We start from the raw sequence: 26,554 nt of genomic DNA on the forward strand, positions 1-26,554 counted from the left end.
TGTATCAAAAGCTTTTCTAAGATCCAAGTATATAATATCAAAGTTATTCCCTGCATACAGTTCTTTTGTGACTGCATCATACTATTCAGTCAAATTGGTCAGGCAAGACTTCCCCTTAACAAAACCATGCTGTGTCTGAGCTATAACTGAAGTCTTGTCTAGATGATCCTGCAGTGCTTCTTTAACCAGTGCCTCCATTAATTTTCCAGGAACAGAAGTTAAACTAACAGTCTATAATTACTTGTGTCGCCCTTTGATCCTCCTTTGTGAATTGGGGTCACATTTGAACATCTCCAGTCCATGGGTACTTCCCTTGAGTCCAAGGAAGCTCTCATAATTATGGCTAAGGGTTTGCTTACTTCCTTTGCTGCCTCCTTTAATATAACTGGATATATCCCATCCACCCCAGGTGCCTTTCTTTTATTTATCTTCAACAATTTCTCCTCCGCTTTACTCTCAGTTATTACAAGATTCTCTAGCTTACTGCCAGAGTTGAATACACCTCTGGCATTCCCCTCGCTGAATAACTCCTCATGTGTGAATGTCGATGCAAAATATTCATTTAGTTTGTTGGCTACCTGAGCAGGATCATCAACAGTTGACCCATCGATATCAAGTGGACCAATCTGATTCATCCCCTTCCTTCTAGAGTTTACATAAGTAAAGAACTCTTTGCTGTTCTTCTTTGCATCGCTTGCCAAGGATTTCTCGTAATCTGCCTTCGCCTGCCTATCCTCCTTTGTAACTTGGTTACAGATAAACTTGTATCTATCATAGGCTTCTGTGTCACGTGTTAATTTGTATGTATCCCATGCATTTTTCTTCTCTGCCATATGTCTCATTAGTTCATCTGACATCCACTTAGGCCTAAACCTTGAACAATATTTCTTAGTTGGTATGTAAAGCCTAGTAGCTTCCAAGATAAGTTCTTTGAATGCTTCCCATTTTGAATTTGCTGTTGGTAACATCATCAGTTGGTCCCACTGTATAGAATTTAAATACTGTCTCAGTCCATCGTAGTCGCCTTTATGAAAGCAATAACCCTTCCCTTTACTCCTAATGGTAGTTACCTCTTTGAGTAAATCCCACTTCAGCACACTGTGATCACCGCCACCTAGTGGTTCATTTACCTGCAGATTCTTAATGCATGAAGAATCACTACTGATAATCAAATCAAGAGTATTACTCCCTCTAGTTGCCTCCCGAACATGCTGATGTAGAAAACAATCATCCAATAAATCCACAAAAGCCTTGCTAGTTTGTGAGTGACCAGCCCCCAAATTCCAGTTAATATCTGGGAAATTAAAATTCCCCATTATAAGACTCTCTGATTTACTGGCCCACTCTATTTCCCCATACAGTTTCTTATTATACTCATCAGAGTCAATTAGGCCTATAGCACACTCCTACTCTCAATTTTGATCTCCCAATGCTTATGTCACACCAAACTGACTCGACACTGCACTGTCCCGCAATGTCGACTGGCTTCACTTCCTTGGATTTTATGTATTTCTTAACTAATAGCATAACTCCTCCTCCCTTCCTATCCTGTCTATCCTTTCTGTAGACATTGTACTCCCCAAATTCCAGTTCTGCATTCCTTATATCTGTGTAACACCACGTCTCTGAAATCCCCACAATATCTGCCTTTGATGTTTCGAGCAATACTTCAAATTCATCAAATTTATTTACTAAACTCCTAGCATTGGTGTACACGCAAGTATACATGCACCTGTTCTTTTTCTTAGCTACCCTAACACAACCTATGTGTTTATTTGTACCCCAATGATTCCCAGCAGTCTCTGAAATATCCTGCATCTTATTTTGCAGGCTGCGGCTCATTCCAATAGAAGCAGTGCAAGAATCACTTTCACCAGTGGCTACTGGTGAAAGTGATTCTTGCACTGTTAATCTATTAGTCCTTGTATTCCCCCCCCAAGCTAGCAGTTTTCCGACCCACCTAACACTGCCTCGATAGCATCAGCAAACATTCTTGCACCCTTTCTATTTAAGTGTATCCCATCCCTGTAGAAGCAGTCTCTCCTGTTAACAAGTACAGACCAGGCTGAAAAAAATTCTACCCGTTGAGCCTTGCACAATCTTTCCCGGGCCGAATTGATCGACAGGACTCTCATCATATGCTCCCTCCTATCGTGTCTGTGCAGAATTGCAGACACTTTCAAATTCAACCCTAATTCACGGCTTTTTTTCAACAGTGACCTGTACTTGTTAAGTAATTCCGCCGGTCTCCTACTCTTAATATCATTAGTGCCAACGTGTACATCTATATCACCTTTTGTGCCCTTAAAAGATGATATCCACTCTACAACGTCATCAACCTTTGCCCCTGGCAGACATACCCTGGTCCCGTTCCACCTATCCTTTTTACTAAGCAAGTTTCCCGTTTCCCTGACAATAGTTGTCACCAACAACTACTAGTTCCTTTGGGACCAGCGCATTCTGCCTTGGGGGCTTTCCTTTCATTAATGAAGGAAACCACTGCATATTATTTATGCATTTGTTTCATACGCTATATCAGGATGATAACCAATTCATAAAAATGTATTTATTTTGATGAAACCTTTTTATTATGGCATCTTTTATTATGAAATTTTTTATTATTATCTTTCTAGCATCTTTTATTATGGCATTTTTATTATAGAATCTTTATATTATGGCATAAAAAAACCATAAAAATGTGGATGTCATTTTATAATTACATTCATAACATTTTTGCATCGTTTTTTTTTTTTACGGTTGGCAGCTATATGTCTTTTCAAATCATAGCTATTGTCCGTTTTCTTTTTAAGTTAGTAATAAAACATTTCTTTCATTTATTTTGTTGGCAAATTTTGGGGTTTTATGGAAATTTTAACTGTAATTATAAATAAAATATGGCTGCTAACCACCATGTTAGATTTACTTATATAAATTTTACCAATAAGCAGTTAGTATCCAGTTCCACTGTTTGAACCCAATTTTCCATTTGACCACTCTGACAGGCAATTTATATCATCATCATCATCGACCATTTTCAATCCACTGCAGAGCGAAGGCCTCTCCAGCAACTTTCCAGTTCCTTCTGTTTTATGCAATGCCCATCCATTTACTACCCACAAACTCATGAATTTCATCTGTCTGTCGCCATCATCGTCTTTCAGGTTTTCTTCTAGCTCCTCTTGGGTACCATTCTGTTATTTTCTTAGTCCATCTGCCATTATGTCTTCAAGCTATGTGTCCTGCCCAAGACCATTTTAGTTCTTTATTTTTGATAAGAATGTCCTTTACTTGAGTTTGCTGCCTAATCCATGTGTTTCTCTTCTTATCTAACAGTTTGATTCGTAATATAATTTGTTCCATTCTTCGCTGTGTAGTTCTCAGCTTCTCTTCCATTCTTTTGGTGAGTGCACAAGTTTCACTTCCAAAAGTCATGGTGGGGAGTATACACTGGTTCGTTATTTTACGTTTCAGATGAATTCGGATATTGCTCCTCAGGATATGACTATATTTCCAGAACTATCCATCCAAAATTTATTCTTCTCTTGACTTCCAGCCATTTATCATTATTACAGCTAATGACTTGTCCCCAGATATGAATCCACCTTTTCAATTACTGCTCCTTCAATCATTATAACCCTTTCCGTGGCATACTTGTTCATCATTACTTTTGTTTTAGCCATATTCATCTTTAGTCCAAAATCCTTACTAACTCTGCATAACTGATTAAGATTTTCCTCTAATTCTTCAGGATCATGGCTTATAATCACAATGTCATCTGCAAATCGTAAATGGTGTAGGTACTCTCCATTCACAATGACTCTTTTCTGCAACCAGTCTAATTTATTGAAAGCTACCCCAAGGGCAGCAGTAAACAACTTTGGAGATATTGTATCTTCCTGTCGAACTCCTTTCTGAATTTTAAATTTGCTACTGTCTTTGTCTAGTCTAATAAAGAAGGTATCGTTCTCATATATTTTCTTCAAAATCATAATATATGGGGTATCTATGCCTCATCAGGAAGGATATTGGGTATGTCATATGTGTTAGTAATTTGTGATCCACTTCCCCGCTGCTGGCATCATTCCCTCGCTCTTGTATAATTCTCTATAGTAGTCTTTCCACTGCTGAAACATTGCCTTATGCTGTATGGAGTCAAATGCCTTTTCATAATCCACAAATGCCTGGCATAATGGTGTTTTATATTCATTTGCTTTCTCCATTAACTGTGATATTACATGAAGGTCATCCTGTCCCAAAGCCAGCTTGCTCTTTCAGTTGAGTCTCATCAAGTATTCTTTCTAATCTGTTAGTGATGACCCTTTTGAACAACTTGCTAATTGGTCTATAATTTCCAATTTCTGATTTATCTCCTTTCTTATGCAGCAAAACTATGACTACATTATTCCACTCCTTAGGCATCACACCTTTTCTAATGCATTTTGTGAAGAGTCTCCGGCTTCTGTGTCATGTCTCTTCCTCCCAATTTTAACAACTCTACAGTAACTTCATCTTCTCCCAAGGCTTTCCGATTCTTCATTTTCTTCAACATGTTCTACATCATCAGGAAGGATATTGGGTATATCATATGTGTTAGTAATTTGTGATCCACTTTCCCACTGCTGGCATCATTCCCTCGCTCCTTGTATAATTCTCTATAGTAGTCTTCTGCTATTTATAAGTACACCATTGCTATTTTCCAGTTTCAGTATCATTTGTCTTTCTGTATTCCTGCTCATGGCTGCTGATTTAAGTCCTTTGTTATCCCTTAATGCTTGTTCTACTTTTCTTGTGTTAAATCTTCTTATGTCCTCTCTGAGTCTCTTTCTAATGGCTTTGTATAACTTAGTATACTCAATTTTATCCTTGTCAGTGTTTATCTTCTCTTCATTTGTCATCTTCAGTTCATCATGACATGTGTTTCTTGACTAATTTTTTCTTCTTTGGATATCTTGGGCTTTATCACTTTCAGAAAGTTGTAGTATTCCTCGTTGATATCTTGGTCCTGAATAGTCTGCAGAAGCTCAAACTTGTTAAGTTCCGGGACGTACTGCTTTTTCTCCTCTTCTGTTATCTCAAAGACCTTCATATTATTTACTCGAGTCAGTTTTTTCCTTTCTTTTCTCACATCTATATCAAGTGTGCATCTTACCATTCTGTAATCACTTCCAACATTTACCTTGTTCATGACAGTAATATCATTCATGATATATCTTCTGTTAGTGAGGATGAAGTCAATTTGATTAGTTGTTAATCCATTTGGCCTCTTCAATGTCCACTTTCTATTCACCCTTTTCTTGAAACAAATGTTCATTACTGACAATCCTTGAGATTCTGCAAATTCCACAAGTCTTTTCTTTCATTTCTTCCACCAATTCCAAAATTTCCTGTAGTTCCCCTTTCTTTGCTGTTTTGTCTCTTTTCCAACCTTAGCATTGAAGTCCCCCATAATGATAGCGTAGTGGGTTTTCTTCTCATCGAGAAGACTCAATTTCGGTGTAGATTTCTTCAACCTCTTCATCATCGTGACTCGATGTTGGTGCATAAATCATTATAACCTTTAGCTTGTACCACTTAGAAATTCTGAGTAGTGGTCTTGACACCCTTGGTGATGTACTTTTGAATTTCAGAATGTTGTTTTTTATATCTTTGTGGACCAGAAAACCAACTCCACCTTTGCTCCTTTCATTGTTTCCATTGGTGTACTCACAATTTATGTCAGTGATCTACAACATTCTGCCTAAAAGTAAACTTCACGAGATACAGCTTTGTGTTACTTCCCAAAATTTTGTATTTGTACTTGTAAAAATATGCTTCCCTCATTAATTTTATTGAGTCCCTTCAGGGCCTTATATACCTCATTCAGGTCTCTCTAAGATGTCTAGTTACCAAGCTTTGCAGTGTGTATCTTCAAACCATTCTTCATATGGACTTTGATTAGCATCCCTTACCAGTCTGGATGCTCTTCTTTAAACCCTTCATAGAAGCTCTATGTCCTAAACTGGCCTCCAGACCTAAACACAGTACTCTAAATGCAGTCTCACCATCATCTTAAATAGATGCAGGACAATAACCTCCTTTTCCTACTTTGTAAAGGTTTTAATTATTTAATTCACTATTTCCCTCTCCTTCCACTATAATGATATAAGACTGTAGATAATTTGCATAACCACTTAAGTAAGACTTAAGTCTTACTTAAGTGGTTATGCAAGTGTATGATTAAAAAGTAAGACTTAAGTCTTACTTTTTAATCATACAACATTCTGTGCTGATGTATACATCAGAATTTTGAAATTGTTTATAGATATTGGGATATTGAGACACTCCAAGTACAAACTACCATCCCACCCTCACTTCAAGCACTTTCTACAAAACATTTTATCATATTTCAAGATTCTTACCAATACTATCTTCAGACCAAAGATTTTTCAGAATTAAAGTAAAACATTTTGTGAAAAAAAAAAAAAAAGAAAAGAAAAAAAGAAATTTTGCTACTGATTTTAGTGATCATTTTCAAATTACTGTCCTTCTGAAAATATTTTATCACTGATCTTTAGTGGGTATAGTTACCTTCAAAATATTGGCCTTCCCTTTATATACATTGTTTCTACCATGCTTAGCAAGTCAGCTAAAATTGTTTTTATTTTTATAAAATTTATTGCATTGCTCTTTATTCCTTCAGTTGAAATGTAATTTTCCCCATGTTTGGTTTAGCCTAAAACATCATTGGTGTACTTCTGATTAACATAAACTGAGTTTATTTGAAGAAAAAAACCAAAACAAAATAAACACAACAGTTGTATGTAATGCTCACTTCAGTATGTTAAGTAGAATTGCTGCTATAGAAAGGCAGTTTATATCACCTTTACTTCATACTACAAAATGTTGTATTTTATTTTTTTTTTCTTCAAATAAAATTGGTTTATGTTCATTTCATACGTACAGTGATGACATTTTTAGACTAAACTGAAGCCTAAACAACTTTCCTATTGAGAAAAAAAGCAGCTAATCAAGAAAAATTTTAATTTAGAGATCATAAATTCTTAACAGTAATACTTAGTTGAATCTTAACATCAGATTCAAAATTTTCAGCCGAGATGTTAAAAAGATTGAAATATACTCTAAAGCTGGAAATAAATAAGATAGATCCAGTGTTTTTAATTGAAATGCCCTGTATAAAGTGACATGGTGAATATAGTCATACCTTGTTGTTAAATGCCTGGGATGCATTCCTAGAAAAGAGAACTTGTCCTGACCTAGCACAGTGTAAATAAATTATGTGTATCATACTCTGATGTGTTTCATTTGAAGCAGCTAATTAGTAATACACTACTCATTGTGATAGTCTGACTAGTGTACATCATTCAAATTCAGCAGTTTCATTCCACTTTTTTTTCTCTGTTGAATGCTGGTTTACTTTCATTGGGGTATTATTATACTTTGAAATGTGATTATATGCACTAAAGATTAGCAGTATATATTTTTATAAATAATTCTGTTTATTTTATTATATTTCAGTTATATATTATTTATTTCCTATTTCATATATTATATACAATATGCATGTGTGTTTTTATTTATTTATTTAAATCTTTCTAGCATTTGTTCATGAGTGCATTAAGCACATTCAGACGCTTTATAAATATGGTTCCTCTCATTCTGTTATATTAATAGGACATTCCATGGTGAGTTATATAGTAGTTTCTACAGCTTCAAACTTTGAACTGTTAAATCCATTGCTAAATAATACTAATATTAAAACATTAATTTAAACTTAATGCTTCATTTATTTTAAAAATAATATTAAATTTTATCAATTTACTAACTGTAGTAATACTAATAAATAATAATAATGAATACCGAATGCTTAATTGTTAAAATTAATATTAGGTTAATATTAGCCAAAAATAAAGACACTACTACCTGTTGTTGCAGGTGCTCTTTGAATTTCTAGAAGCCATTATCCTCAATTGTTCATGGGGGCAACTTATTACTGTGATTAACAATGCACTGCGTAAAAAAAAAAAAAAGAAAAGGTTGGTATTGTACAGCATTAGCAAAGGCACATGATGCAAGAAAGCAAACTTATATAGCATCAGCCAAAAAAAAAAAAAACCCTTATTTCACCCATCCACTTGCTCCAAATATTTGTAAAGTTCTGCCTTCCGCACATCTATCCTACGACTGTCTTTCCTAAATTTGAATTTATGCCCTCTCAGGCGATTATTCTGAGCAAGAGGAAGAATCCCATCCACATTGAGCATGCTCAAACCATTCAAGGCTTTATTCACCTCAGTCAGATCACCTTGCAGGTGCCTAGTCTCCAGACACTGTAATTTGAAAAACTTAAGCCTTTCTTCATAAGAGCAACCCTTTGTTCCATTCACTAATCTTGTTGCCCTTCTCTGTACTCGTTCCAACAGTTCTACATCCTTCTTAAAATGAGGCCTCCAGATCTATATACAGTACTCAAGGTATGGCCTGACCATTGCCTTATACAAGGGGATAATCACCTCCTTATCCCTGCTAGAAAAATTCCTGTATATCATTGACAAGACCCCATGAGCTACTCTTGCAGACCATCTGCACTGCTCAGAAAACTTCATATCTGCCTGCACAATTACCCCCAGGTCCTTTTCATTCTCTACCACTGTCAGTGTGGTACCACAGAGTTCATACATTACTCTGGGATTACTGCTTTCCATGCGTAGTACTTTACATTTGTCAATGTTAAACATTTGCCATCTCTCAGCCTATCTGCTCAACTTTTCTAGATCCTTTTTCAGCAGTGTACTGTCATTAATAACCCTGCCAATCTTTGTATCGTATGCAAACTTGGCCATTAAACCTGATATATCATCATCAATATAATTTATAAATACAAAAAACAACAATGGACAAAACACTGAATCCTGAGGGACTCCACTAATAACATTAGTCCACTAAGAGCAGTGTCCATTGATTAAGGTATTGATGTAGATATATCAGGCTTAGTGTCGAAGTTTGCAAATGATACAAAGGTTAGCAGGGTTGTTAATGACAGTAATGACAGTGTGTACTGCAACAGAATCTAGAAAATTTGGGCAGATGGGCTAAGAAGTGGCAACCGAAGTTTAACCTTGACAAATGCAAAGTACTGCATATGGGTAGAAGTAACCCCAGAGAAATGTACCAACTGTGTGGTACTACACTTAAGGCGGTAGAAAATGAAAAAGACCTGGGATAATTGTGCAGTCAGATATGAAGTTTTCTGAGCAACGCAGACAGGCTGCCAGGGCAGGTCATGGTGTTTTGTCAGTAATATATAGGAATTTTGCTTGCAGGGAAAAGGAGCTGATTATCCCTCTGTATAAGGCAATGTTCAGGCCATGCCTTGAGTACTGAGGCCTCCAGACTTGCGTACAGGTCTGGAGGCCTCATTTTAGGAAGGATGTAGATTTGCTCGAGCGTGTACAGAGAAGGGCAACAAGATTGGTGAGGGGAATGAAGGGATCCTCTTACCAAGAGAGACTTATGTTCTGCAAATTGCAGTGGCTGGAGACTAGGCACCTGCGTAGTGATCTGACTGAGGTGTACAAGGTCTTGAATGGGTTGAGCACGCTGAATTCTGATGGGAATTCACTTGTTCAGATTATGAACCTAAGGGGGCATAAATTCAAATTAAGAAAAGACAGATGTAGAATAAATGTGCAAAAAATTGCCTTTAGCCAGCGGGTGGTCAGTTGCTGGAACAAACTTTCATCTGTTGTTGTGGAAGTTGACCAGATAAATAAATTTAAGGAGGAACTGGACGGGCATTTGGAGGGAATGGTTTGATTTTTTTTTTTTGGCTGATGCTGCATAAGCACATACACTTGCTTTCTTGCATTACATGCCACTACTACTATTACCACACTCTGTCTTCTCCCACTCAACCATCCCTTTATCCATAGAAGCAATTTGCCTCCAATGCTACACTGCTCCAATCTGTGCAGTAGTCTTCCCTGTGCAACAGTATCAAAGGCTTTTCTAAGCTCCAAATATATGATATCAAAGTTATTCTTTGCATCCAGTTTCTTTGTGACTACATCATAGTATCCAATCAAATTAGTCAGACAAGACTTCCCCTTAACAAACCCATGCTGTGTCTGACCTATAACTGAAGTCTTGTTTAGATGATCCAGCAATGCTTCTTTAACCAGTGCCTCCATTAATTTCCCTGGAACAGAAGTTAAACTAACACGTCTGTAATTACCTTTGATCCTCCTTTGTGGATTGGGGTCACATTTGCACATCTCCAGTCCATGGGTGCCTCCCCTGAATCCAGGGAAGCTCTCATAATTATGGCTAAGGGTTTGCTTGCTTCTTTTGCCGCCTCCTTTAATATAACTGGAGAGATTCCACCCACCCCAGGTGCCTTTCTTGTGTTTATCTTCAACAATTTCTCCTCCACTTTATTCTCAGTTATTACAAGATTATCTAGCTTACTGCCAGAGTTGAATACACCTCTAGCATTCCCCTCCCTGAATAACTGCTCATGTGTGAATGTCGATGGAAAATATTCATTTAGTTTGTTATCTACCTGAGCAGGATCATCAACATTTGAAACATCGATATCAAGTGGACCAATCTGATTCATCCTCTTCCTTCTAAAGTTTACATAAATAAAGAACTCTTTGCTGTTTTTCTTTGCATCCTTTGCCAAAGATTTCTCGTTATCTGCCTTTGCCTGCCTAACCTCCTTTGTAACTTGGTTACAGACCAGCTTATATATATCATAGACTTCTGTGTCACATGTTAATTTATATGTATCCCATGCATTCTTCTTCTCTATCACATGTCTAATTAGCATTAGTAGAGGCATATGATGTAAGAAAGCAAGCTTATGCAGCATCAGCCAAAAAAAAAAAAAACCCCACTCCCATTTCACAATATTTCCCCACTCCCATTTCCCGTTCAAAATACCTGTCCAGCTGAACCTTTAATTTATATAGGCTATCAACTTCCATAACAAGGTGATAGAAGTCTGTTCCACCAGCCAACTACCTGCTGGCTAAAGGCAAATTTCCACTCATCTATCCTACATCTGTCTTTCCTCAATTTGAATTTATGCCCTCTCAGGTGATTATTCTGAGCAAGAGAAAGAATCCCATCGGCACTGAGCATGCTCAAACTATTCAAGGCTTTATACACCTCTATCAGATCACCTCACCAGTGCCTAGTCTCCAGACACTGTAATTTGCAAAACTTAAGCCTTTCTTCGTATGAGCAACCCTTTGTTCCATTCACTAATCTTGTTGCCCTTCTCTGTACTCATTTCAGCAGCTCTACATCCTTCTTGAAATGAGGCCTCCAGACCTGTATACCCTACTCAAGGTGTGGCCTGACCATTGCTTTATACAAGGGAATAATCCTGAGGCATATGTTCTGAGGTTGATTTTCTGTTTTTCCAGACGAAAAACCTGAGTTTTTGGAAGAAAAAAACCATGTTATTATCGTCCGAGCCCAGCTAACTCAGCCACGTTGTGAAAAAGATCAATACAAATTCCTCCCTTCATCGGCAGAATTCGAACTTGGGTCTTTTCCAGCCGGTGTGGGGAGGGCGATTCTGTCAACTGTGCTAGCCAAAAGGGCTTCAGTAGTCACATCATCAAAACCCCCTCCTACCCAAGTAGCAAGTTCTACTCTTGCGCCGATTCTGTTTTCTGCCCATTCGATCATATTTTCTCAATGAAAACTGACTCTGGCCATACATTTTTCCACACGCATTTAACGTTAATGGTTTTACTTTTTCCAGTGATAAAGCTATGATTCTGATACAGTTCACAACTGAGAAATGTTTCTTTGCTTCTATTACTTCAATAAATTCGGAATCAATTTCTTCCAAAATCCATTGTAACGATTTTTTGATGGAATGAGTTTTAAAGGTGGATATATAGCCTTGATCTAACGGCTCAATGAAAGAAGGTGTATTAATATAGTACAACTGTGGTGGTAGGAACATAACTTCAACATTTGGATGACTTCAATCTTTTGGATGGCCTGTTGTGCTATGCTATCCAATAGTAATAAAATTTTGACATCTAGATTTTTTTCAAAAGTTCAATAGCACAGAACGTAACATGGGAATTTCCCAACAAAATAAAATACAAAATAAAAAAATTATTTCGCAATAGTTTTTTTTTGACTAGCGAGTCAACAGCGGGGATTCAAAAAGAGTGGAAATGTTGAAAAATTACATCCATCATAATAGCAGGGTTTCCCCCACACAAAAGCTCAAAAATATCCTGCTATGCAAGGTTCACCGAAATTCTCTGTGTTAGAACGAAACCGTGTATAAGTACCGTGTTGTGCAAGGTTTGCCGCAATTTATTAATCGTGTTAGAGCAAAACCGTGTTGTAGAAGTACCGTGTTATATGGGGTTGCGTGTAATGCTTTTGGTAAAAAATATTTTTAATATTTACATTCTTTTTTGAAATACACATTTGCATTCCAGTCTATTATAAAATAAACTCCGTAAGGCATACCATTTAGGGGTGCTAATTGGGTATGCTTTAGAACTTACCATTTACTTTTTCTAAAGATGCACACTGTGTTCATTTTTCATTTCTTTAAAATCCTCATGTGTGTGATAATAATAATAAAAAATATCAATTATAGTATTTTAATGTTTATCCCTCTAACCTAAGTTTACTTTTGCTGAATTAATTTCAGGGTGGTTTAATTGCAAGAGCTCTCTTTACTCTTAAAGACTTTGATCCATCTATTGTTTCGCTGATTATTACAGAAGGCTCTCCACACAAAAATCCAGGTTTGTTTTATTTAATTTTAAGTAGCTTGCTCTTAAGGTAATTTAAGGGGAAAAAAATACAGTATGAACATTCAAATCTGGTATTCTGAAATATTTGGGAGCTACTTTTTTCAGAGAAAAATGGAAAATCCATTTACAATTGTGCCAAGTATGCTATGATTTGACATTGAAATAGTAGAAGAAAGTCATATAGTCAAACAAATCATGATATGCTTTATTTTTCACTAATTACAGGCAGAAAGTGTGGCAAGAGCTTCACAAAGTGATGGACCCTGCTTGCCTTGTTGTAATGACCCAATCTGGAGGTGGTATTGTGGTATGAAGAATGTTTTGTTGGCATGAACTTGGTCCACTGATACTGGTGGAAGGGTGAATGTCATCCAGGAGTACCTGAATTTTGTATTCAATCTACTACACCTTACAATGCTACAACACTTTTACCCCAAAGGTGATTGCTACTTTATGGACCATAGTGCGTCGTGCCAGAATCGTCAAAGAACAGTTCGGACAACATGACACAGATTTCATCCGGCAACATGACACAGATTTCATCCGGCTTTCTTGTACCCAACATTCACCTGGTCTCACTTTCCTATTGAAAATGTGTGAGATATGCTGGAGAGAGTGATTTGGCAATGAAGTCCTCTTCCTTCAACTTTGTGTCAGCTGTGCAATATTTTGTTGGAAGAATGGTTACAGTTAGACCAAAATACACCTTATAAATCCCTGCTGTGCTGCACTCATCCTGTTATTCAAAACAAAGGTGACCCAATTCAATATTGAATAAAGGTTTGTTGGGTTTTTTTTTTTTTTTTTTGCCCATATGATACATATAATGCAATGCAAAAATCTATACCAACAAACCTGTAATCATTATTTCACAGTGGAAAAGGCCTAATTCAGTTATATTAAAGATGGGAGTAATTTTCGATGGTCTTTTTTATGACAAATGTGCATAAAGTACAGTACCATGCATCATTAAAGAAAGGCTAGTCATCTTATGTGACAATATAATGGTTTCAATACATGTCATCCATTTGGATAGATCTACATTCAAATCCCATCTTGAGGGTGGATAAAGTCTTAATGACCTCTTCAGTCAGGGCTATAATTGGCTGATCTCAAATAAAGGGAATATGGCTCTCCCAGCGAGTTATCCCAGGTTTCTCATCCCATACAACATACAGATTTGTCTGTGAACCCATATTTGTGCAGATATGATAGTGTGATATATTGTGAATGATGTTATCGTCCTGAATAAGGTAAATGTTGGAAGTGATCACAGAATGGTAAGATGTACACTTGATATAAATAAAGGAAAGGAAAAAACTGACTACAGTAAATAATACAAAAGTCTTTGAGATAACAGAAGAGGAGAAAAAGCAGTATGTACTGGAACTTAAGAAGAAGTTTGAGCTTCTGCAGACTGCTCAGGACCAAGATATTGACGAGGAATATTACAACTTTCTGGAAGTCATAAAGCCCAAGAAACCTATAGGGAAAAAGAAATCCAAAGAAGAAAAAATTAGTCAAGAAACACTTGTCATGGTGAATCGAAGGCGACAAATGAAGAGCAAGGAAAACACTGACAGGGAGAAAATTGAGTATACTGAGTTATGCAAAGCTATTATAAAGAGACTCAGAGAGAACATAAGAAGATTTAACACAAGAAAAGTAGAACAAGCATTAAGGGAAAGCAAAGGATTTAAATCAGCAGCCATGAACAGTAATACAGAAAGACAAATGATACTGAAACTGAAGAATAGCGATAGTGTACTTATAAACAGCAGAGAAGGCATAATTCAAATAGCAGAAGACTACTATAGAGAATTATACAAGGAGCGAGGGAATGATGCCAACAGTGGGGAAGATGGATTGCAAAGTAGCAACACATACGACATACCCGATATTCTTCGCCAGGTGGGCAGGAGCAGCAGTGCGTGGCACACGCTTCTTGATTAGACCGGGGTTCGACCCTGTGACCACCAAATACAGAGGATCCGGAAAGGTCAGGGAATGTTCACCGCATATCCCCGGAGCAATATGGCCTTAATTGCTAATGCTCCTAAAAATCAAATAACAACAACCGATATTCTTCCTGATCAGGTAGAACATGCATTAAAGAAAATGAAGAATCAGAAAACCCTGGGGGAAGATGAAGTTACTGTAGAGTTGTTAAAATTGGGAGGAAGAGACATAACACAAAAACTGCCAAGGCTCTTCACAAAGTGCATTAGAAAAGGTGTGATGCCTAAGCAGTGGAATAATGCAATCATAGTTTTGCTGCATAAGAAAGGAGATAAATTGTAAATTATAGACCAATTAGCTTGTTATCACACATCTACAAGTTGTTCACAAGGGTCATTACTAACAGATTAGAAAGAATACTTGATGAGAATCAACCAAAAGAGCAAGCTGGCTTTAGGACAGGATTCTCAACTATGGATCACCTTCACGTAATATCACAGCTAATGGAGAAAGCAAATGAATATAAAACATCATTATGCCTGGCATTTGTGGATTATGAAAAGGCATTTGACTCCATGCAACATAAGGCAATGTTTTGGGCACTGGAAATACAAAATCATAATATACTCCGCATATTATGATTTTGAAGAAAATATACGAGAGTTCTACCTCCTTTATTAGACTAGACAAAGACAGTAGGAAATTTAAAATTGAGAAATGAGTTCGACAAGGAGACACAATATCTCCGAAGCTGTTTACTGCTGCCCTTGAGGAAGCTTTTAGAAGATTAGACTGGTTGCAGAAAGGAGTCAATGTGAACGGAGAGTACCTAAACCATTTAAAATTTGCAGATGACATTGTGGTCATAAGTGACGATCCCAAAGAATTAGAGGAAAATCTTAATCGGTTATGCACAGTTAGTAAGGATTTTGGAACTAAAGATGAATATGGCTAAAACAAAAGTAATGATGAACAAGTATGCCACAGAAAGAGAAATGATTGAAGGAGCAGTAATTGAAAAGGTAGAATCATATACTTATCTAGGACAAGTTATTAGCTGTAATAATGATAAATGGCTGGAAGTCATATACTTATCTAGGACAAGTTATTAGCTGTAATAATGATAAATGGCTGGAAGTCAAGAGAAAAATAAATTTTGGATGGATAGCATTCAGGAAATATAGTCTCATACTGAAGAGCAATATCCCAGTTTGTCTGAAACGTAAAATAATGAACCATTGTATACTCCCCACGATGACTTATGGAAGTGAAACTTGGGCACTCGCCAAAAGAATGGAAGAGAAGCTGAGAACTACCAGCGAAGAATGGAACGAATTATATTGGGAATCAGACTGTTAGATAAGAAGAGAAACACATGGATTAGGCAGCAAACTCAAGTAAAGGACATTCTTATAAAAACTAAAGAACTAAAATGGTCTTGGGCAGGACACATAGCTCGAAGACACGATGACAGATGGACTAAGAAAATAACAGAATGGTACCCAAGAGGAGCTAGAAGAAAACCTGGAAAACAAAGGCAGTGATGGATAGATGAAATTCATGAGTTTGTGGGTAGTAAATGTTTGTGTGGATGGCCAGTGCTCAAAACAGAAGGAACTGGAAAGTTGCTGGAGAGGCCTTCATCCTGCAGTTTATTGAAAATGGCTGATGATGACGATGATAGTACTGAAATATAAAACAACACCAAAGCCAAATCTACCAATGTTTCTTTCCATAAAATAATGTGTTTCTTAAATTTTTCTTATTAAAGCTGTTTGGTTGGGTGTTCCATGCAACTTGATTGTAAATTAAAGGTCGGAAAAAATATTGTGGCTTTCACTTTGATAATACATAGCAGCATTACCTAAATTCATTATTTAAATCTCTATAAAATTTCAGTAATTAAAAAATTTACCTTTCATTAAAAATTATATAATGGTTACAGAATATTTGTCCTAGATTTTATCCAAATGAATTGTAATTATTCATTATCTTTAATATTTTAGAAATAAACAAGGAGTTACCTTTTATTCAGTCAGGGATTTCTTCTTTACCAATTCTCCTTATGCGAATAAATTATGAATGATATGTTAAAACCAGATTACATAATTTAAAATAATTTAAAACTCATAATGTGTTCCTCACTATTGACGCACGGGCAGTCCAATACTCCAGGATCACAGTGGTGAACCCCAACCCGACCCCAGAAATATCAAAACCCCCATGTAATCTTTAGTGAAGGAAGACATTTTGTCATAAACGCGAATTTGAAATAGAAATAAATACTATTAAAATGAGATAAAAGTACGACAAAACAGTGAATTTAAAATGCACTAAAAATTCCTCCCTTAAGCGGACTAAAACTTTTCGAAAAGTATAATGTTCACAGAGTGGAATGAAACTAACGAACCATGTGTGTCCGGAATCTTATAAATAGGAGATTAGTCTTTGATAGTACATGCATTCGAATGACCACGAATCAGATAAAAGAAATGGACATCGAAAGTTAGAGTTTTTTTGTAATTTTATTTCTAAAGTTTCGGCAATCAATAATTTAGTATAATTATGTTGAATATTTAAAATTCTGGCTTCATTAAACAGGAATGTGTGGTTCTGATTTATTGTATGGAATGCTAGTTCTGATGCATTCGCACATGATGCACGGACTGATGCTTCATGTTGCTTAACCCTTGAGTTTAAAATACATCTGATAGATCTAATGTTGTTGTTGTTGTTATTTGGTTTTTAGGAGCATTAGCAACTAAGGCCATATTGCTCCGGGATATGCGGTGGTCATTCCCTGACCTTTCCGCATCCTCCGTATTTGGTGGTCACGGGCTTGAACCCCAGTCTAATCAAGAAGCGTGTGCTACGCACTGCTGCTCCTTCCCACCTGGCTACTGAGGCTCCTAGATCTAGTTTAAGAAGAATCACAATCCTTACATGAAATGTGGTAGACAAGGTCATGTGTTTGTTCGGAAGCCGATAGTATTGTGTGATTTTTTAATGTTGCATATTTATAAGATACCTTGTTTATTTCTAAAATATTAATAGAACGTAGGAAAAATTGAGCTTATGTAAGCTCTCATTTATGTATTATCTTTAATATGTGTCTTTATTTTTGTAGTTGTTATCTTAGATCCTTTTATGACCACCTACTATAACAAGATCAATAAATTATGGAACGAGCAGTATAGTTCTTCTCTTAAGAATCTTTTGGTTGTGTCCATTGGTGGCGGAGATCGGGATGTTCTAGTCCGAAGTGATCTTACATTGCTACCACCTCCACATAATTTAAGGCAAGATATATCTGTTGTGGTGAGTAAGACGTATTTGTACTTGTAAATCTATAAATTTTAATCATCTTACTTTTTAACATTATAGATATTAATTAAGGTTATTAGTTAATAAGTTAATTCAAACAATAGCCATGCTGCTAATTTTTTCATTTATGAGGTACAAAATAACAGAACCAGTAATTGTTCTTTTGTACCTTATGGTTCTCTGCTTCATTTCTGCATAATTTTTTTTTTTTTTTTTTTTTGGTAGTTGTTGGTGCATTGGCTTCTGTGGCCATAATGCACCTCCCAAGGTTTTTGCAGTACTTTGATCCAAGCCCGAGGCGGGATTCAAACCCGCGACCTTTGGGTTGCCAGGCAGGCACTTTACCCACCCGGCTAGCCCGGTCAGTGTCTTTTGTTATAATGAAAAGTTAGTTTTAATCATTATGGACATTTTGTTAAGTTTAGTATAATTGACTTAAGTGTAATTGATTTAGTATTAATGGCAAGTTATTGGAGGGGTCAGACAGGTGATGTGGGAAGTGTTATTATTTTTTTTTTTTTTTGACTGAAGATAATAATGATGATTTCTTAGTAACCCACCCTTGAGTGGGTCAGTAAGGAATCATCATCATCATCATCATCATTATTATTAGTAGTAGTAGTAGTAGTGGCATATGATACAAGACAGCAAGCTTTTAAAGAATCAGCCAAAAAAAAACCTCCCATATCATCTATCCATCCCCTCCAATAATTTGTGTAGTTCTTACTTGAATTTATTCAGGAAGTGGGTGTATTTATACACCTACTTCCACAACAAATGGAAGTTCATTCCAAGAATTAATCAGCCACTTGCCTGCAAACATCCTTTCTCATTTTGAATTTATGCCCCCACTCAGTGTGAGCAAGAATTAGAATACAATCAATATTGAGCTTTGAAGATAATAAAGCACTCAAATATTGGTATAATTATGTTTATTTCTTAATTGGAAATGTACATAACGCAGTCAAGGTTTTATAGTATTTTCTTACCACTTCTTCAGTGACTGCAAAGACAGTATCTAAGGGCCATTATTATCATCATCATAGGTTGCTGTCCCATCTGCGGTTGGTGATCAGCATCTGTTGTAAACATCATGAAATAATTGTTCCACAGCTTTGCCTGTCCGTTCCTTCAAATTATCCAGCCATGATATTCTTCTTCTCCCTCTGCTCCCCTACCATTAATATTAATTCTTCCAGTCAGAATGATTTGAGGCACTGCATATTCTTCTTGATGTCTCATAATGTTATCAAAAAAAGAAGTTTTTAATTTCTTGATTAGAGACAGCAATTTCCTTTCTCTGCTGACTGATCTCAACACTTCCACGTTTGTAATGTGCTATTATTGTGGAATTCTTAATTTTTTTTAGGTAGAATTAATATGAAATCACTTATCAGTCTTTGCAATATCACCATAACAAAAGGTGACTTTGGGCACAAGAACTTGTTGACATGTTTGTGGGTGAAATATATTTACACACACACACACACACACACACACACACACACACACACACACACACACACACACACACACACACACACACACACACACACACACACTGTTTTACTTAATCAAGTCACAAAGGTGAGGCAAACTAAGGCACATTATGAGAAGTCTCTGGCAAAGATGCAAAGAAAAGCAGCAAAGACTTCTATGCTTATATTAACAGTACACGAAAGGGATTGAATCACATTGGGCCACTTGATGCCGATGGGTTAACTTGATGACCCGCTCAGGTTGCTGACAAATTTTGCATCTACATTCACACATGAGGAATTCTTTAGGGAATATCAGGCCAGAAGTTTATCACACTCTAACAGGGAGTTAAGTGATTTTGTAATAACTGAGTGGAAAGTAGAAGAGAAAAAAAAAGGAACCTGGGGTGGATGGGATCTATCCAATTATATTGAAGGAGACAAGCAAAGGAGGTAAACAAACTTTTGTCCTTGGATTCAGGAGAGGTCCCTAGAGACTAGAACTGTGCAAGTCTATCCCCAGATCACAAAGAAGGATCACAAGGAGACGTGACTAATTACAGACCTGTTAATTTAACATCTGTATGAACTGGAGCACTGTGGCATTAAGCGCAAGTTACTGCTATGGATAAAGATGGAAGAAGACAGAGAATGGTTATTAATGGGCACTGCTCTTCATGGACTTCCAGTTTTCAGGGGAGTTCCCCAGGGTTCAATATTTATTAATGATATTGATGAAGGTATATCAGGCTTAATGTCAAAGTTTGTAGATGATGCAAAGGTTGGTAGGGTGGTTAATGACAGTTATCGGGGTAAGCTACTGCAACTATATCTAAGAAAATTGGATCAATGGGCTGAAAATTGACAGTTGAATTTTAACATTGACAAATGCAAAACACTGTATATGAGCAGCAGTAATCCTAAAGTAACTTATCAACTGTGTAGTACTACACTCAGAGTAGTGGAAAATGAAAACTTCTTGGGGGTAATTGTGCAGTCAGATATGAAATTCTCTGAGCAGTGCACACATGCTGCCAGGACAGCTAATGGTGTCCTGGGATAAGGAGGTGATTATTCTTTTGTATATGACCATGGTTAGCCACATATTGAGTACTGTATACCGGTCTGGAGGCCTCACTTTAGGAAGGATGTAAATTTACTGGAACAGGTGCAGAGATTGGCAACCAAATTGGTGAAGGAAAAAAGGATGCTCTTACCCAGTAGTGGTGGCATGTGATGCAAGAAAGCAAGTGTATGAGCTTATGCAGCATCAGCCAAAAAAAAAAAAAAAAATCACACCATTCCCTCCAAATGCCTGTCCAGTTCCCTCCTTAAATTTATTCAACCTATCAACTTCCACAACGACAGATGGAAGTTTGTTCCAGCAATTAACCACCCCCTGGCTAAAGGCATATTTCCGCACATCTATTCCACATCTGTCTTTTCTTAATTTGAATTTATGCCCCCTTACTTTCGTAATCTGAACAAGGGGAAGGATCCCATCAGAATTCAGCATGCTCAACCCATTCAAGGCCTTATACACTTCAATCAGATCACCGCACAGGTGCCTAGTCCCCAGCCACTGCAATTTGCAGAACTTAAGCCTCTCTTGGTAATCAATTCATTCCCCTCACCAATCTTGTTACCCTTCTCTGTACACACTCAAGCAAATCTACATCCTTCCTAAAATGAGCCCTCCAGACCTGTACGCAGTACTCAAGGTATGGCTTGACCATTGCCTTATACAGAGGGATAATCACCTCCTTTTCCCTGCTAGCAAAATTCCTATATATCATTGACAAAACCCCATGACCTGCCCTGGCAGCCTGTCTGCATTGCTCAGAAAACTTCATATCTGGCTGCACAATTACTCCCAGGTGTTTTTCATTTTCTACCACCTTAAGTGTAGTACCACACAGTTGGTACGTTTCTCTGGGGTTACTTCTACCCATATGCAGTACTTTGCATTTGTCAAGGTTAAACTTCTGTTGCCACTTCTTAGCCCATCTGCCCAAATTATCTAGATCCTGTTGCAGTAGCACACTGCCATTACTGTCATTAACAACCCTGCCAACCTTTGTATCATCTGCAAACTTTGACATTAAGCCTGATATACCTTCATCGATATCATTGATAAATATACAAAACAACAGTGAACCTAACACCGAACCCGGTGGGACTCCACTAATAACATTAGTCCAAGAAGAGCAGCACCCATTGATTACCACCCTCTGTCTTCTCCCACTTAACCATCCTTTTATCCATTGTAGCAACTTACCCATTAATACCATTCTGCTCCAATTTGTACAATAGTCTTCCATGCGCAACAGTGTCAAAAGCTTTCCTGAAATCCAAATATATGATATCAAAATTATTTTTTGCATCCAGTTCCTTTGTAACCACATCATAATATCCTATCAAATTTGTCAGACAAGACTTTCCCTTAACAAACCCATGCTGTGTCTGAATTATTGCTGCAGTCTTGTCTAGATGATCCTGCAATGCATCTTTAACCAGCGACTCCATTATTTTACCCGGAACCGAAGTTAAACTATCTGATCTGTAATTACTTGTGTCACCCTTCGATCCCCCTTTGTGAATTGGGGATACATTAGCACATCTCCAGTCCGTGAGAACCTCCCCTGAGTCCAATGATGCTCTCATAATTATGGCTAAGGGTTTGCTTAATTGCTTTGCCGTGTCCTTTAATATAACTGGATAGATCCCATCCACCCCTGGTGCTTTTCTTATGTTTAACTTCAACAATTTCTCCTCCACTTTGCTCTCAGTTATTCAAAATCATTAAGTATCCTGCTACAATTTGATAACCTTCTGCCATTTTCAAACCTTAATAATTCCTCATGTGTGAATGTAGATGCAAAATACTCATTCAGTTTGTTTGCTATCTGAGCAGGATCATCAACAGTCAAACCATCGATGTCAAGTGTACCAATCAGATTCATCCCCTTCCTTTTAGAGTTTATATAAGTAAAGAAATCCTTGCTGTTTTTCTTAGCATCTTTTGCCAAGGATTTCTCGTAATCTGCCTTCGCCTGCATAACCTCCTTTGTCACCTGATTACAGACTAGCTTATATCTGCCATAGGCTTCTGTGTCACGTGTTAATTTATATGCATCCCATGCATTTTTCTTCTCTGTTACGAGTCTCATTAGTTCATTAGATAACCATTTAGTCCTAAACCTTGAGCAATATTTCTTAATAGGTATGAAACTTTTAGTAGCTTCCACGATTAATTCCTTGAATGCTTCCCACTTAGAATTTACTGTTGGTAACATCGTCAGTTTATCCCACTGTACAGAATTTAAAAACTGTCGGAGACCACTGTACTCACCTTTACGGAAGTAAAAACCCTTTCCATTACCCCTGATGGTAATTAAATCTTTAAGTAATTCCCACATCAGTACACTGTGATCACTGCCACTTAGTGGTTCCTTTATCTGCAAATTCTTAATACACGAATGATCACTGCTGATAACCAGATCAAGAGTATTACTTTCTCTGGTTGCCTCTCAAACATGCTGCTGCAGAAAACCATTATCCAATAAATCCACAAAAGTCTTACTAGTGTGTGAGTGACCAACCCACAAGTTCCAGTCAATATCTGGGAAGTTAAAATCCCCCATTATAAGACATTCCGATTTACTAGCCCACGGTATTTCTCTGTACAATTGTTCATTGTACTCATTCGAGTCATTAGCCCCATAACACACTCCTACTCTTATTTTTGCTTTCGCAGTGCTTATGTCACACCAAACCAGATTAACATACACCAGATTAACTGAAACCTAGAAAGGTTTCAGTTAATCTGGTGTAAAAAAAAGTTTCAGAATGTCTGGTGTACTGTCAAATAGAATTCCAAAATAATTAGCTAATAATATCAAACAAGCTAAACTTTGGTTTGGAATTCTATTTGACAGTAAACCAGACATATCCCCACACTGCCCAAATGTGTGAAGTCATTAGATATGTTCACATTGTAGGTGACAAGGAGTGATTTTTAGTCTTCTTCCCGATTGTTGGATAGACCACTGCTGAACTCACAAAATAAAGCTGTAATAATTTAGAAAAGAATGGACTGGATATAAATCTGTGCTGTGGTCAAGGCTATGACAATGTGGTAACCGATCAACGATCGCCAGTATGGATTCTGTCAGTGTCGATCCACTGGCGATATTCTGGCTTATGTTACCCATTTATGGACTAATTCAATGGAAAGGTTCAGTGAAACACAAGTAGTTGCTCTTGACATCTCAAAGGCTTTTGATCGTGTTTGGCATAAAGGTCTTCTAAACAAGCTTCCATCTTATGGTTTGCCAACTGTTTTTAGTAATTGGTTATCCAGTTTTCTCTCTGATCGCTCACTGAGGGTGATGGTAGATGGCTCTCTGTCTTCTAACTTCTCCACTAATGCCGGTGTCCCCCAAGGTTCAGTTCTTTCCCCCACTCTTTTCCTCTTGAATATCAATGACCTTCTGCCATTGACTGGAAATCCTATCCATAGTTTTGCCGATGATAGCACATTGCATTCAACTTTCCATTTTGAGAAACCTTGTCCAGCTCAATCAGCTTCAAGTTCTCAAAAATCTGCTGCCAATTCCTTAAATGCCGATCTTCAGGTAATTCTCCAGTGGGGCAAAGACAACTTAGTTGAATTCAACCCTTCTAAAACTCAATCTTGTCTTATATCTCGCAAAAAGGATTCTTCTACTCCTATGCTTATCTTTAGTGACACTCCGATTTCTAGGCAAAATGATATATCTCTTTTGGGGATTACCCTGACTTCTAATCTCTCTTGGCACAAGCACATTACAAATATTGCTTCCTCTGCATCTAAAAAACTTGGTTTTCTCTTTCGCTCTCGGCGTTACTTTTCTTCCAAACAGCTGCTCACTCTGTATAAATCACAAATCCGCCCTGCCATGGAATATTGTTCCCACATCTGGGGTGGTGCCCCCAAAACCTCTCTCAGGCTTCTTGATTCCATTCAGAAGAGGGCAGTTAGGTTAATTAATGATTCATCTCTAACAGAGTCTCTCCACTCGCTTTCTCATAGACGCACTGTTTCTGCTGCATGCCTCTTCTACAGATACTTCCATGGGCACTGTTCTTCTGAATTGGCTTCTATTATTCCCGCTCTCTCTTTCAAAACAGTCCGAACACGTGCCGCTACCAGCCAACATCCATTTACTGTCCAACATCAAACCCACGGAACCAACTTTTCATCTTCCTCATTTATTCATTCAACTGCTGTTTTCTGGAACAACCTTCCTTCATACGTATTTCCTGAAAATTACAATCTACAGAAGTTCAAGTCCAATATCAACAAATATCTTCCTTCGTCTTCTCAACCTCCAACCCAAGCACGGTACTAAGTACTATAGGTTCTAATACCTCTCGTGTTTGGGGTTCTCATAAAAAAAAAAAAAAAAAAAGGTAAGATTCTCAAGGTAAGAGTTTTGAAAAGGTAGATATAGTATCGCAAATAGGTCACTGGAGAGTTTTCATCACATAGGTTGGCAATAAATAAAATTATATTTATTATCTATTATAACTACTTAGAATTTACAAAATTAACATTATAGCATAATACGTATAACTTAAACTTGATGGAAAATATGGAATTCCTATAACCTATTGGTAGGAGATACAAAATACATATATCATAAACTGGAGATTGAAATATATATATATTCAATAACATAAACTTGAAAGTTTACGTTATCCGTTAAGCTCTCAGTTGCCCACATCAATGCCAGAGCTTACATTTGATCATTGGTCAACACCGTGGCAATCTCTAAGGCACTGCACTTGTCCCATACCAGCTAGTTTTTGTTTGTGACTCTATTGTCAGGGAAATGGGAAATGTATTGTGCAAAAAGGATAGGTGGAATAAGACCCAGGTATGTTTACAAGGAGCAAAAGTTAATGACATAGAGCAGATATCATCTTTTAAGGTCACAAAATGTGATATTGTTGCACAAGTTGGCACTAATAACATTAAGAGTAGGAGAAACGCAGACTTACTTAATAAGTACCTTCTTCTTATCCTTGGTCGGATTACTGTTTCAAAACTTATGATGTCAGGGTTTGCTCAGATTGTGTCAGTGAAATTATTCTTGTAGGAATGGAATCCTTTATCCCACATTCCACTTTAAAATCTTGTCCTTTATCTAAACCTTGGTTTTCCAATAAATGTGCCAAGGCTGTTCAAGAGAAGAATGTTGCATATCATAATTGGCTTGTTTCCTATTCTTCAGTTTCATTTTCTGCCTACACCAAAGCTCGCAACAATTGTAAAGCAGTTATTAATCAGTCCAAACTAGATTTTGAACAGGCTAAGAGTTGAAAACTTTCTTCTTGCCCTAATGGTAGCCGAGCATTCTGGTCCCTTGCCAAAGCTATTGGCCGCAACTTTTGCCCATCTCTGCTCCCACCTCTGTCAAAACCAGATGGTTCTGTTGTCACTTCAGCCAAGAATAAAGCTAACCTGTTAGCATCCCATTTTTCTTCCAACTCATATATTTAATGATCTTGGTAAAACACCTCCCACCATTCCCAAAACACTCCATTCAATGCCTCCTGTGGTCTTCTGTCAAGAGGATGTCAGAAGGATTTTGACGAATCTTGATGCTAAGAAAGCTCCAGGTCCTGATGTTGTTCTCAAAACCTGTGCTCCTGAACTTACTCCTGTTCTTTGCCGCATTTTTTCACTTTCTTATTCCAAAGGTGTTTTTTGTTCATAAATTTGCCCATATCCATTCAGTTCCTAAAAAGGGTGACAAATCCTTCCCATCCAATTATAGTCCCATTGCAATTACTTCTCTTTCTGAAGTAATGGAGAAATCAATTAACCGCCAACTCTTAAACTACCTAGAAACCTTCCATCTGATCAATGATTGCCAGTATGGATTCCGTCAGTGTCAATCCACTGGTGATATTCTGGCTTATGTTACCCAGTTATGGACTAATTCAATG

At 37.2% G+C, this 26,554-nt stretch overlaps 1 protein-coding gene across 1 annotated transcript in view; it reads left to right on the forward strand.

The window, feature by feature from the left end:
• Window positions 1-26,554, forward strand: part of PGAP1 (GPI inositol-deacylase) — a 166,468-nt gene that overhangs the window by 44,064 nt on the left and 95,850 nt on the right. The window contains exons 7-9 of the mRNA XM_090371276.1: window positions 7,597-7,682; window positions 12,692-12,788; window positions 17,884-18,074. Coding sequence (XP_090227402.1) covers window positions 7,597-7,682; window positions 12,692-12,788; window positions 17,884-18,074 — 374 coding nt within the window. The remainder of the gene's footprint in view (window positions 1-7,596; window positions 7,683-12,691; window positions 12,789-17,883; window positions 18,075-26,554) is intronic.

The sequence above is a fragment of the Mastigoproctus giganteus genome, chromosome 4, assembly GCF_048544385.1.
Source record: "Mastigoproctus giganteus isolate SK-2022 chromosome 4, ASM4854438v1, whole genome shotgun sequence".
In the NCBI taxonomy this organism is placed as follows: Eukaryota; Metazoa; Arthropoda; class Arachnida; order Uropygi; family Thelyphonidae; genus Mastigoproctus; species Mastigoproctus giganteus.